We start from the raw sequence: 12879 nt of genomic DNA, 5'->3' as shown, positions 1-12879 counted from the left end.
TCCACATGTATTACTATGGAGTTAGATGTCCTATGGGCTTTTACGTCATTTTTATGTTCATTTATCCTTTTATTAAGTCCGCGACCAGATTCACCAAAATATGAAGAGGGACAGCTTTTACACGGGATTTTATAAACAACGCTGTTTTCGTTAGTGGGATTATTGTCGCTACGTGTTACCAAATGGCCTACTTTGCTACCTGACGTCCTGGCTATTTTGATGCCCGCTTTTAGGAGAAAAGTGTCTAGGTATGAATTAACATTAGAGTTTGGTACTGTGATATATCTGGTTTCATTATTACATTTATTATCATTCTTATTTTTATTTTTATCTTTACTTTTGTTAATTATTTCTTTGGCTTTCTTTTTCAACCTACATAAGAGACCTTTTGGATATTTGAGTTTGATGAAAGTCTCAGTAATATGTCGTAATTCAGGATCTAGAAATTCTTTACTGCATATACGAAATGCTCTGAGGAAGAAACCCATTATAATACCTGTTTTAGTTCTGTCATCATGTCCTGAGTAGAAGTGTATATAGTCTTCTCTATTGGTGGGTTTCCGGTATACTGAAAATTTCACATTTTCATCTATTCTATGGATAATTGTGTCTAAGGTAATTTTCCGTTATTTTCATTTTCTGCAGTAAATTGTATATTTTCATATACACTGTTTAATCTCCTGAGTTTGTTGTTGATGTCTATCCTTAGGTACAGCTACGAGTATGTCATCAACATACCTAAACCATTTACTATTCCTACCCATTTTAGTCATGTATTCTTCTGTTTCGAGTATTTCCATGTATAAATTTGCTAACACTGCAGAAAGGGGACTACCCATGGCGAGGCCAGAATGTTGTCTGGGTAGATCTTCATTTTTCAAATGATTTACTACTCGTTCAACAGCATTTAGAGCGCCTTTTATTGATACTCGAGTATATAAAGAGGTGACATCGTAGCTGGCTAGTTTCTTGTTATTGAAATCTAAAACTTTTAATCTGTTAATTAGATCCGAAGAATTTCGTAGATGTGCATCACTAATAGTTCCTAAAGTATTGGATAAAGGTTTAGCTAAACATTTGGCTAACTTATGAGGTGCACTATTGATTCACTACATAATGTACTTGGTCTTGTAGATTCTCTATTGCTTCTTGTAAGTAAGCTCTGGCCGCATTTCCAAACAGGTGTTTTGTGTTTCTTAGTTGTTCCGGTGCTGATTTTGGGAGAACTTGCTCTTCTGGGCAATCTTTGAGAAATTGTCCGTGTAGTGTATAACTTTCCATTTGTCGTCTTCTGTTGTATTCTCTCCATATTTCCTCTTTTCTATCACCTTTCGAAATGTTGACTATATTATGACAAATAAGATTAATGGTGAAAGAAGTAGACGAGGAGTAATGGGAGAATTTCACGTGAACTTCTCCCATTACTCCTCGTCTACTTCTTTCACCTTCAATCTTATTTGTCATTTATATATATATATATATATATATATATATATATATATATATATATATATATATATATATATTTTGATATATTGATATATTGTCCTTGGATGGATGGAGTAAAAAGAAAAGAACTAAGGACTATAAATATAAAAGCTGATGTGTTAGCGTGGTATAATTGTATGTCATACCATTATTATTGTACATTGTACTGGTGTGTTGCTTATTTGGGGAATTACATGTTTCCCCCTCTTTATAAAATTGTCATATATTTTGTTGTTTGTTGTTTTATTATTTATTGTAATGTGTAATCATTGTGTATATTGTAATGATATTGGATATCGCAAATGCGATGCATGTCTGTTCGCGCCAAATTGGCAGCTTGGCGTCAGTTGGGAGCCATCTCTCTTTGTATTCACACGCATTAGTTGTCAGTGGTATCAGAGATTACAGTGTACTTCCCACTATTTGACTTTCATTTCTTGTAGCCACCCGGTACACTGTCCGTGGTATGAGGGGTGTGAAGACCTTCATCTAGTGAAGACAGAGGTGCTTCAATGGAATGTTTTCTTGTCCCCAGCTTCTAGATGTCTGACCCAAGCCATTCCCGGCCATCGGCTTTCTGTCTCGGTGAGGGCCTCCGACTAGTAGCATCACTCTCAAACACTTGCTCATCCTCGCTAAATGTTCTTTTCTTGAGGGGATTAATGGTCGTCTTCCTGTCGTTCCCATGTGAACGTCGTTGGGTTTCTCCGCTCCTAGCTGCGGATACTGTTCAAATTAACCCTGCGTGGCACATGGCTTCTTTGCTTTGTACTTTTTCTTGTGAGTACTCCTCGGAAAGGCTCGAGACTGAAATACGGGGAAAGAGATCAAGGTACTTGCACTCCGATACTACACGGGAGATAAAGGCGTTGGTTGTTCTGGTGGAGGATCTTATGGTTTTGCGAAGATAAGAAAGATTGTGGTGAGACCGAACGAAAGATCTTGTTTGTACAAAGAGGATTGGAAGGGATGGTGCGAAGGGGGAATGGAACATGATCCATAACAGTTTCTTATGTCTACTTTTACCCCAGATTACCAGTTTGATTTGGCTTGAAAAAGATAATTTTCTGCTCATATATGTTTTCTACGTTTGATACATTGGATCACTTCTTAATCGTGTTTACATCAGTTTGTCTAGAAAACAGTCAAGTAGTCTCATTGCATATGAATGTAAAAAAAAACAACAACTTTGTACGCTTATTTTGGTCATTCTGACAACATGTAAGATAACTTGGACAAAATGTAGTGAAACATTTGCAAATAATTATCACGAAGAACCCACCGTCGGAATAAAAGGAAACTTAGAAGAAAGTATAACACATATATTTTGGCTAATGGCTATAGCCCTGTTCAGGAAAGTGCTGGTTACAAAAATTTGAAGAGACATAAATACAATTGAGATATGAATAGAAGGGGAACATGCAGAGCTAAAAACAGGACAATTTGTCACGCAGGGTGAAGTCAAAGGTGAGGGGATGCGCGGGTGGAGATGTGAGGTCAGAAGGGAAGCGGGGTCAAGATTGGTGAGGGAGCGAGGTCAGGAGGGTGAAATTTCTTAACCAAACGACTTACAGCTAGCCGTGAGATTATGTTCGGGAACCATTGACCTTTGGAGATGTTCAAGTTCGGACATTCTTCGATTAAGACGGATTCAACAATCTTTTTTCTAAAGCTACAGTTGGACTTAAACAAGATTTTGGCTTTGTCCCAGTCAAAGTTATATTTTCTTCTAAGTTTTCTTTTATTCCGACTGTGGGTTCTTCGTGTTTATCTTAAGATATATGCATCATATATATGTACTAGTGTAAGGCCTCCTTGAAAGTAAGAAGACGATTGAAAACTAGACCTTCTTGTTATAATCCTCCTTTTCGAATAACCATGTATTATTATTAATCATTACTACAATTAGGATAGATATTTCTGTCATTAGGCTTAGCTATTTTCTTTATATTTAGAGGGAATTTTGCTGGCAGACGCAGGAACAAGTGATTTTACCTGATGGCGTGACCAACCGTCGACCTCGAGTCAGCGTTTTTGAACACGCATTTAGAACTCGCGTCGAGTTCAAGGAGCACAGTCTTCTAGGAGAAAAATGAGTTATTCAAACCGTGCGCTGTGGTGTGTGTGCAACCATTATATATTTTCCTATATAATAACCTACACTAATACATATATTCTAAACTACAAGAACTCCACAGTTTCATTCAAACGAACTCTGTATTGTTGTGAACTTCTGATTGTCCCTGAAACTCAAAATTCTGGCAAGATGCGAATCAGATGACTCATATTACCAACATCGGAGAGCGTCGCTTCAATCACACGATGATGCAATTCCCTACGATATTCTGATTTAGCTTCCATGTAGTCATCCTCTCCATTCTAATCAGCTCTTAGCAGGATCAGTCCACTTGAGCCACCTTGAATTTTGTGGGCTTTCTCATCGTCTCCACCAAGGTTTGCCTCTGTGAGTAGGATCAATATCAGGGAAGCGTGCCATATGCCCACATAATCAAAGCTGATGTTCACAAATTATGCTAGAAACAGGCCTTGTCTTAACCCCACGGAGCAGTCGTTCTTTTGACGCAAATTCATATCAGCGACAACTCAATAGACATCCTAAGGCACTTGGTACCGAAGACGGCGAGACACCTCTTCAAATCAGTATTCATTGCCCAGAAATCACATGGATCCGAAGATTCCACCCCACCCCACGATCCATTAAACCATTACTGACCTTCCGAGCGTGATCCCAGGTCTCATGAGCTTTAGTAAATAAATGCAAACCACGGACATATACGGATGGGTGAGGTATATATACGTCTTCGGGTCACTTGCAAATAAGATTTTAACCCAACTAGATAAAAGACAAGAACTCATGAACCCTCGATCCTTCTTCCCGTAGTCAACACCCCCTACATTGGTAACCTTACGGAGTGACCACATGAACCCTTCACCCATTGCTGCCACCCCCATCAACGCTCCGATTATCCTAACTCGAGGTGCTGGAAATCGCCCCCTATCACCCGAAGCCGACGGAACTAGCAGGAACATCGACACGCTCCGTCAGATGTGGCTCCTCCAAACGTCGTTTCCTTGTCGACACCGGCGCTTGCACTTCCGTATTCTATGCCTCCACAGAAGAATCCCGAGGCCCCAAGGACGTTGACGTGAGGCTCACTGCCGCCAACAGCACCACCATCAGCTCTTCCGGGTGGAAGCGCCTACACCTCGCCTTCGAGAGTCACCAGGACTCATAGAGCAACATCCTGGCAGACATCAGGACGCCCCCTCATCGGTGCTGACTTTCTCGCTTATCACAGGTTACTGCTCGAAGTTGCTAACAGTCGCCTGGACTGCGCAACAGCATCCGTCTTGAAGCTTCTACAAATTGCATCACAGCCGACCACGGCCGCTGCTACCAAAGCTGTGCATTTCTAACCAGCAATTGAACCTAGGTAAAAGAAAACCATTGCTCCTGCATGTAACATTGTATTTTCGTTCACATATTCTCTATGTAGTCCTTACATGACTATAATACTGTTGTCAAGATTCGTGGTAATTGTGCACGTGTACATAGACACCTGAATACGCACATATGCACGTTTACATATCTACAAAATATGCCTTATGCATATATGCTCACTCTCTTAAGTACGATAGCATATCATTAGACAGGTCACAGACAAACATGAACATGGATAGATAGGCAATGCAAACAATGGGAGGATGTGCCGGAGAGCAAAGAATACATTATGTTGGGAAGAAGAATGGAGGAAGTGAAGAGGAAGCTCGAATGAGGGAGACGAGGTAAGGGTAGAGGAAGGAGAACGAAGTAATGCAGTAACCGAGTGCTTGTAGATTGTGGTTAGGAGAGAAGAAGAGTTGAATAGAAGAGACCAGTGACTGTTCATGCTGCGATGGAGTGGGGAGAAGACTGCAAACATGAAGGACCACCATTGTGCAGTGGAGATAGGCTAGTCAGTAAGGAGTGTGGTATGACAGGCGTTGATAAGATAGGTAAGAAGAAATAGTGGAAATGGAAAAGAGAAGATAAACAAAACGACAGTACCAGTGCTGTGCACCTATGACTCCATGCACTTCCACCGATACGCAACATTAAGTGCGTCCATTATCGGCGGTGCAAGCTCTGACCTTGGTCATAGAATTCGGCTGTACACCAGGCAGCGCCCACATCACCCGCGATACACATCACTGATGTGATGGAATCGGCCAGTGAGAAGAAGGGGCTCGTTTGCAGAACTTACAGTGTCGCATACACTACCATAGTACCGGGAGTGTCTACTGCTTGATTGTATGAGGTAGCTACACACTTGCATATTATATATATCTCCTGTGGCTGTGTATTTGTGTACACACACACACACACACACACACACAAATCAAACACTACCACATACACACATACAATCTTTGCATCTCACTACAGTGGGAATATTTAAGAATAGTCATAGCTGCTTGCGTCTCCAAGTAGACACACACTCTATACTTAAAGTTATCTTTGGCATACATCTTGACTAAATCTGTCATAAATAGATATTCAATAAATTAACTAATATATAATTTGCCCTAGGCTGGGGTGAAGTAAAAAGGATAAAACTAAAGACTACAAAAATAAAAGCGGTCGGTGGTATGAAGGGTGCGGAGGCCATCATCTGGCGATGACAGTGGAAGGTTTCCTTGTTCCCGTCCAGCGGGTTTCTGTTCTCGGGGAAGGCCTCTGACTAGTAGCATCGCCCAAGTGGTGGGCTCTCAAACACTTGCTCAGCCTCGCTAAATGTTCTCTTCTTGAAGAGATTAAAGGTTTCGAAGATGACTAGGGACTGTTCGTGTCGCCATGTGACAACACTTGGGTGTTCCTATGAAAACGCCATTGGGGGTCTTAGCTCCTGGTTGCGGCTGGTGTCCAAATCAACCCTGCATGGTTGATGGCTTCTTTTCTTAGTAATTGTTCCTGTGAGTTCTCCTCGAAAAGGCTCGAGAGTGAAGTGTGCGAAAAAAGAGATCAAGGTAATTATACTCCGAGACAAAGATGTTGATTGTTCAGGTGGAGGATCTTACGTTTTTTCCGAGACTGAGATACGTTTTTTGCCGAGACTGAGGAATATGATGGCAAGACCGAACAAAGGATCCTGTTGGTACAAAGAGGATTGGAAGGCGTGGTGCGAAAGGGGGATGGAACAGCTTGATAGCAGGCGAAGGACCATGACGATGGACAGGAGGCAGGACGAAGGATTCACTTCAGGTGACGTGACGTATAGTCTGTTACTTATTACTTGCCCACACTGTGGATGAGCATCTTGTATTCCTCGGCTGCATCCTGGAGCAAGAGATCGTACAAGCATTGTTCGAAGACGTCGTTAGCGAAGCAGCCCCGTCTGTGGATACAAAGTAGTTTTTGGTGAGTGAAGTGAGTTCTAAGGTGGGGTGGAGTGAGAGGAAGGGCATGTGCAAAGAGCGGTCTTGTGGGAATGACGAAGAAATCCTTGTTGAGATGAGGAGAGAGGACTTGGCAGACAGTAGAGCAGACATGGAGGAGAAAGTGGGCCAAAGGGAGACTGTGGATAGAGAAAAGGAAGGAAGGAAGGGCAATCGAGGCTGCGGGATAGGCAACAGGACGGGGGAAGGAAATAGGTTATTGGAGACTACGAGGACGTTATGGGAGAAAGTGTGTTTGAAAAAATTGCAAGTTTAAACAGTGTCCAATAAAAGGTGCAGGGGGAAAGGCGAATGGAAAAGAGGGGGTTGAAGAGGGCAAGGGACAGGATGAGGAGGGGCTTGGAAATAGTGTTATCTAATCTTTTCTTAAAACAGCCAATTGTTTTAACGCTGACAACATGTTTATAAGATCTATTCCATTAGTTAACCACTTTGCTGGTAAACCAGTTCCTGCTTATTTTCTTTTTAAACCTAAATTTGCCCAATTTAAGTCCATTACTACTAGTCCTGCCCTGCTAGCTCAAAATAATGACCTTGCTTGCATCACCCTTGAAAACCTCTATTACATCACGACACACTCTTCGTCGTTCCAGAGAAGGTGTATTAAGGTGTCTAAGCCTGTCGTCGTAAGGTAATACCTTGTATCATTTTGGTCATTGAGTTCTGTACTAATTCTAGTGCATTAACATCCATTCTATAGGATGGGGAACAAAACTATACCACAAAGTAAAGGATGGGTATGACTATTTTGTTATAGCCAGATAGAATTTAATGGTTACCTCTGCACTTATGTTTATAATCGTGATAGATATAAACCTTAATACCCAGTTAGTCCTATTGATGGCACTAATGCACTGTTCCCTGGATTTAAGCTCCAGACTCACTAAACTCCAGAGTCCTTTTCTCATTCTCTTTTCTTTAATATGGTGTTATCTAATCTAAACCTGTTAGCTGAGTTGTTTAAGCCTACATTTAGCAAGCTACACTTTTAAATATCAAAGTCAATTTGCTATTTATCCGACCATGGAAACAATTGATCAAAGTCCTACTGCAGTATTCCAAGTCCTTACCCCGACCTTATATATCGTCCTATTTTAGTGTCATCCGCAAACTTACTATTAACCCCATTGTTCAAGCCGTTTCTACACATAATGAACAATAAGGGACCCAAGACCGAGCCCTTGGGAACTCCACTAGTAACACTACCCCATTTATTGAGGAAGGGGAAAGACGCAAAGAATGTGTGCTAAAGCAAGAATGTACAAACAGAATAGAAATAATTCAAATAAAAAGAAATTAAATATCTGATTAAAAGTAGTAATATTAATGAAATGATATTAAATATATATTTCAAACTAAAATATAAAATCAAAGATGAAAATATATATAAATCAAGGCTAAGAAAAGTAAACAAATGTAGAGAAAAGATAAAATGATAAAAAATACAACTAAAAGAAATAAATCCTTAACCAACCGAAAATTATCCTTGGAGTTCTTTTGCTATGGTCATGTAATGCTTAAAATCCAGTTTGAGGTCCATCACACACATATTGAACATTTCGGATCTAAAGCAGTCCCGGCTGTTTGGTAGTCACGTCAGGTCAGGAGAAAATAATAATAATGGTAAATTAAAAATGTGGTAAACTTGACGGCATTAAACTTAAGAAAAATAACAAAATATTTACTGTGTAAACAAAAGAATATGTTAATAACAAACATAAAAATCACAACAAAAAATAAATCCTTTGAAGTTGAAAGGTGTTCGTACAATGTATGTGAAAATAATTAGGATTTAGTGCAAGGTATTGGGTCATTAAATGTGTGTGGTTGTGGCACAGAGGCGAGTAAAAGAGAAGATACTGGCACTATGTTCTTGAGAAGGAAGTTGAATGTATTAGCGTTAAATAAAAGTAAGTTGAAAGGGAGGGGTGTTTTTGAGTTTGGGAGTGTGGTGAGGAGAGTCAGAAGTGATGAAGGCATGGGGGCATTAGCTCTACTAGTAAATGAGGAGATGGGAAAGAGCGTGGTAGAGTGGAGGGAAGTGTCTTTGAGGCTGATGTGGGTGAAAGTGAAACTGGGATGGGAAGTGTAGGCTTTTGTGTGTGTGCATGCGGACCTGGTACTGAGAAGAGTGAAGAGGAAAGAGGTTTTCGGATTGATTTCAATGAGTCTTAGAGAGTTTTAGGAGGAGTATAAATGCAATGTTGGAGGATCTCAATGCTAGAGTAGGGGATGAGGTAATAGAAAGAAAATTGAGGGTGTCTGGTAAATCTTAGTGGAGACATAATATTGGAGATGTTTAGAAATGGGAGTGGGGTGGGTGGATGCCCTGGATGACTACCTCACTTATATGGGAAAGGAAACCTATTGGTATATAGATAGATAGATAGATAGGCAAACAAAAGGTGCCCAAAGGAACATCTTGTGAAAATAAAATGTATAATCAGCAACAGAAGTATTGCCAATTGTACACAGAGAGTAATAACGCGGAACTAATCTGTGACTGTGTCATTGCGTAAAGGAGAGAGCAGTGGTGACAGTATTTTTGGCGGTGGATTGAGACAGTGTTGGATGCAGTGGATAGAACGATGGCGAATACGTACCTGCACTCGACCTGGACGTAGGGTTTGCGGTAGAGATTGTAACAGTCGTCGCACACACGGTCGAGTTGTTTGTACATTTGCCGGTCGTAGGATCCCATACAAGTGGCGTCGAAGAGAGACCGCTTCGCCGGGCTGCGTCCCAATGGTTGCGGCGCCTGGAGTGCCCCAGGGGAGGGGGCAGCAGCTGCTGAAGTGTCCGTCAGAGCTTTCTCTAATCCAGAGAACCTGCTGGAGACGGTACGACTCTGCACGTAGACTGACGCCGACAGGGTGAGCAGAACGGCTACAACGATTGACATCTGAAGTGGAAGGGAGTACAACAGGGAGGTGAAAAGGGTGCCAATTTATCCAAGAAAGGTGGGAAGATCTTGATTTTTTTTTTCTGAGTTTTGTATGCATCAACTCAACACAATATTGCTCCTAAAAGGCGGAGTCATGGAGATTTACAGATAGTCGTGGAAAATAAGAATAGAAGCTAGTACATATTAGTTTTCACCTATTGAATAATAATGATAATAGTGATAATAATAAATGTGACTCTAGTCAATATCCCATATGGAGTAGGGAGAAGTTGGTGTCAGAAACATTGAGACGTGAAGGACAAACGACAGTGGAGCAGTATTAAGCAACATATCACAGGTTGGTAGCCCTGTCAGCCAGCGAAATATTGCATGCAGTAGAAACTATCATACATTCAGAAAAGACATCAGCGGGTCTTGAATGTTTATAGTAGGCATCTGACCTCTTGTGCATCGATGTTATATATCTATTTATCTATTTGTTTATGGGTTAATTATTATTCTGTTACAAAATCCAACTCGGCGCCCAAGCTGTGCACTTTGGACAACGTTAATAAAAACGCTTAAAGGGATTCTGGTAAAGGCAGGATCGACCAAGCAACTTACTGCCAGATTTGACTTTCTTCGTGAAATCTGAAATTGTCTATTACACCTCCATGTGGAACTCGAATAGCTTAGGCTTCACGTGCTGAGGAGCTGAGTTTCTCTCTTAAACATGCGTAAGATGTGTGTGTGACTCGTGAAAGAATGCATATATAAACAATTGCACAATACTAAAGTGTACACGGTAACTCAGTCCTCACCTCTACGCCTGTTCCTTCTCGAACTATGAACACGAAACTTTAGAATGAGACGGGCGATGTATTGGTTGAACCTGTGTAGGGGTACTCGTAGAATTTAATTCTCTCGTAGAAGACTAACCAACGTGATAACCACTTGAAAGAATTGAAATTCCATCTGTATGTCTGTCTCGAAGTGGGGTGAGGTCAGGTGATTGCATACACATAAACTGGCTCATACAAATGTACACTACAATGCACATTCCACTGTATACGTCCATATTCTGAGACATATGGTTAAAACAACACAAAACTATGCACCTAGATACAGACACACGCTGAAGGAAACGGACTTACAAGTCGTCACAACCATTTGCACGCACAGTGTAAAGCACAGACAAGGACACAAACAGACGCAGGTGCAAAGGCACTCGATTAAAACACTCCACGATTATGACGAAAATCACAAATCAATGCATGACTAAGGACACACACTTTGGCACAAAAGTGAGAATGACAGGTGCGGTGCGCACATACAGGTTACGGGCGAGAAGATCGTACCTGGTGATTGGCCATTGTATTGATGAAGGTAGAGTCGGAAATCTGGCGACGATCGGACGTTGATGCTGCTATGAGAGGTAGATGAGTAACACAGTCGGAGGTACAACGGATGACGTCAAGCGAGCACAGGTCTTAAGCCCTCGGGTAGGTGAGCGTCCTGTTCGACTTTGATCGCAAGCCACAGACTGAATGGAGACTCCACCGGAGCGGCTTCTTTATACTCCTCGGCGGTGGCGTTGTGGAGGGAAAGGGGGATCTCCTGTCACGCTGCAATCACACAGAATGGATTTTTACGTCCTTTTTGTCATGGCCTTTAGTGTTCTTCCACTTTATTGATACCTACATTGCCTTTCTATGATATAGTAAACTCATGTCATATCCATAAACGCCTGGATGATGCTATTTTTTTTCCAGCGGAAACACTTCACAGTTTTTATTGCTGTGTGAAAAGCTCTTGCACTTTCATCCCCGTACGTCATCTTCCACGAATGAAACGCATTTCAGTTCAATCCTTTAGTATGAAACACATCTCTAGTCAAGTGTACAATGACGTATACTGTGGTCCGACTATTGACTTCGGTATATATATTTTTTTCTTCTTTTTCATTTTTCTTGTTTCGTTTGTGCGCTGGTGTTGTAATAGGAAAAGTGCTTGTTTCGTATTGGATTGGTTGTGGGTTTGAATCCCGCACATGTCTCCAATACCCGGCAGTGACCTTCCCCAAAAGTCGAAGTACATGATATGGCAGAGTTGACGGCCTTGGTCGCAGCTACGCGCCTCCTGCTGTAGGCTCCTCACCCTTCATCCGTCTCTTTATCATTCTGATATAAAACAAATTCCTTTAACTCGTTCTTTACTATGGTGTTCTTTACAGATTATGTGGTGCTGGTCTTAAACGTGATGTGCAGCCACGATTGTGGCTAGTATGTGACCTGCGGCCATGATTCTAGTTTGGCAGGTGATCTGCAGTAACGATTCTGCCGCCACAATTTGGTCGAATCTGTGATCAATGGCCAAGTTTTTGGTTTGCTGTGTTATCAGCAACCATGATTCTGATTTAGTATATGATCTGTAGCCACAGCTCTGATCTAACGTGTGAGTTACAGCCACAATTTTGTTTTAGTATTTAATTTGCAGCCACGGTTCTGATCTAGTATGTGACCCGCAGTCATGGGATGCTACTTTTCGGGACGCATGAAATCTTTTGGTTACCTCTCCCAGTGTGTTTGTTCATTATGTTTATTTCCATTATTTCTTTACATCTGTACACTTCTCTCCATGGAGATGACCAAATGTCACTTGAGTTTCTGCTACACGCCCTTACACCTTTGAAAATGTCTTAACTAGACAAAACCGTTCGGACACCATTCATTTTATTTTCCAAGTGGTTTTATTACACATATGTATATATAGAGTGTGGGTGGAGGAAGAATAAGCGAAGATGGGCTGGAACTCCTTTATTGCTTATACGTTTCGACCGACTCGGTCTTCCCCAGTAAGTTGTCTACAAACAGTTTGGACCTTACAATTATACACCCGAGGACGGGAGCATGGACAGGTCATCCCGCTGGCCGTCTGAGGATTCTCTTTCTCGGACCATGTATATGTTTCCCAATCGTATTTATAATCAATTTACTTGCTGCCTTTGATAAACAAACGAAACCTTCCCTGTCGTTGATATTTTCATGAGA

General features: G+C 41.3%; 1 protein-coding gene across 2 annotated transcripts; it reads right to left on the bottom strand.

Annotated features, from left to right (window-relative positions):
* Positions 1-5846: 5846 nt before the first annotated feature.
* Positions 5847-11372, bottom strand: LOC143040076 (molt-inhibiting hormone-like). Of its 2 annotated transcripts, XM_076210737.1 has the most exons (4): positions 11188-11372; positions 9549-9847; positions 8420-8525; positions 5847-6884 (listed from the first exon to the last, which is right to left on the bottom strand). In XM_076210737.1, exons 1-3 carry the CDS (start codon positions 11200-11202, stop codon positions 8426-8428), a joined length of 414 nt encoding a protein of 137 aa, XP_076066852.1. In that variant the 5' UTR covers positions 11203-11372; the 3' UTR covers positions 5847-6884; positions 8420-8425. The 2 variants fall into 2 exon arrangements, with proteins under 2 accessions (XP_076066852.1, XP_076066851.1); XM_076210736.1 differs by lacking the exon at positions 8420-8525 and having other exon boundaries at positions 5850-6884.
* Positions 11373-12879: the final 1507 nt, after the last annotated feature.

This window comes from Oratosquilla oratoria, chromosome 27 (assembly GCF_046742065.1).
Source record: "Oratosquilla oratoria isolate Oo_2021 chromosome 27, ASM4674206v1, whole genome shotgun sequence".
Classification (NCBI taxonomy): domain Eukaryota; kingdom Metazoa; phylum Arthropoda; class Malacostraca; order Stomatopoda; family Squillidae; genus Oratosquilla; species Oratosquilla oratoria.
This window is presented reverse-complemented; position numbering and strand designations above follow the sequence as displayed.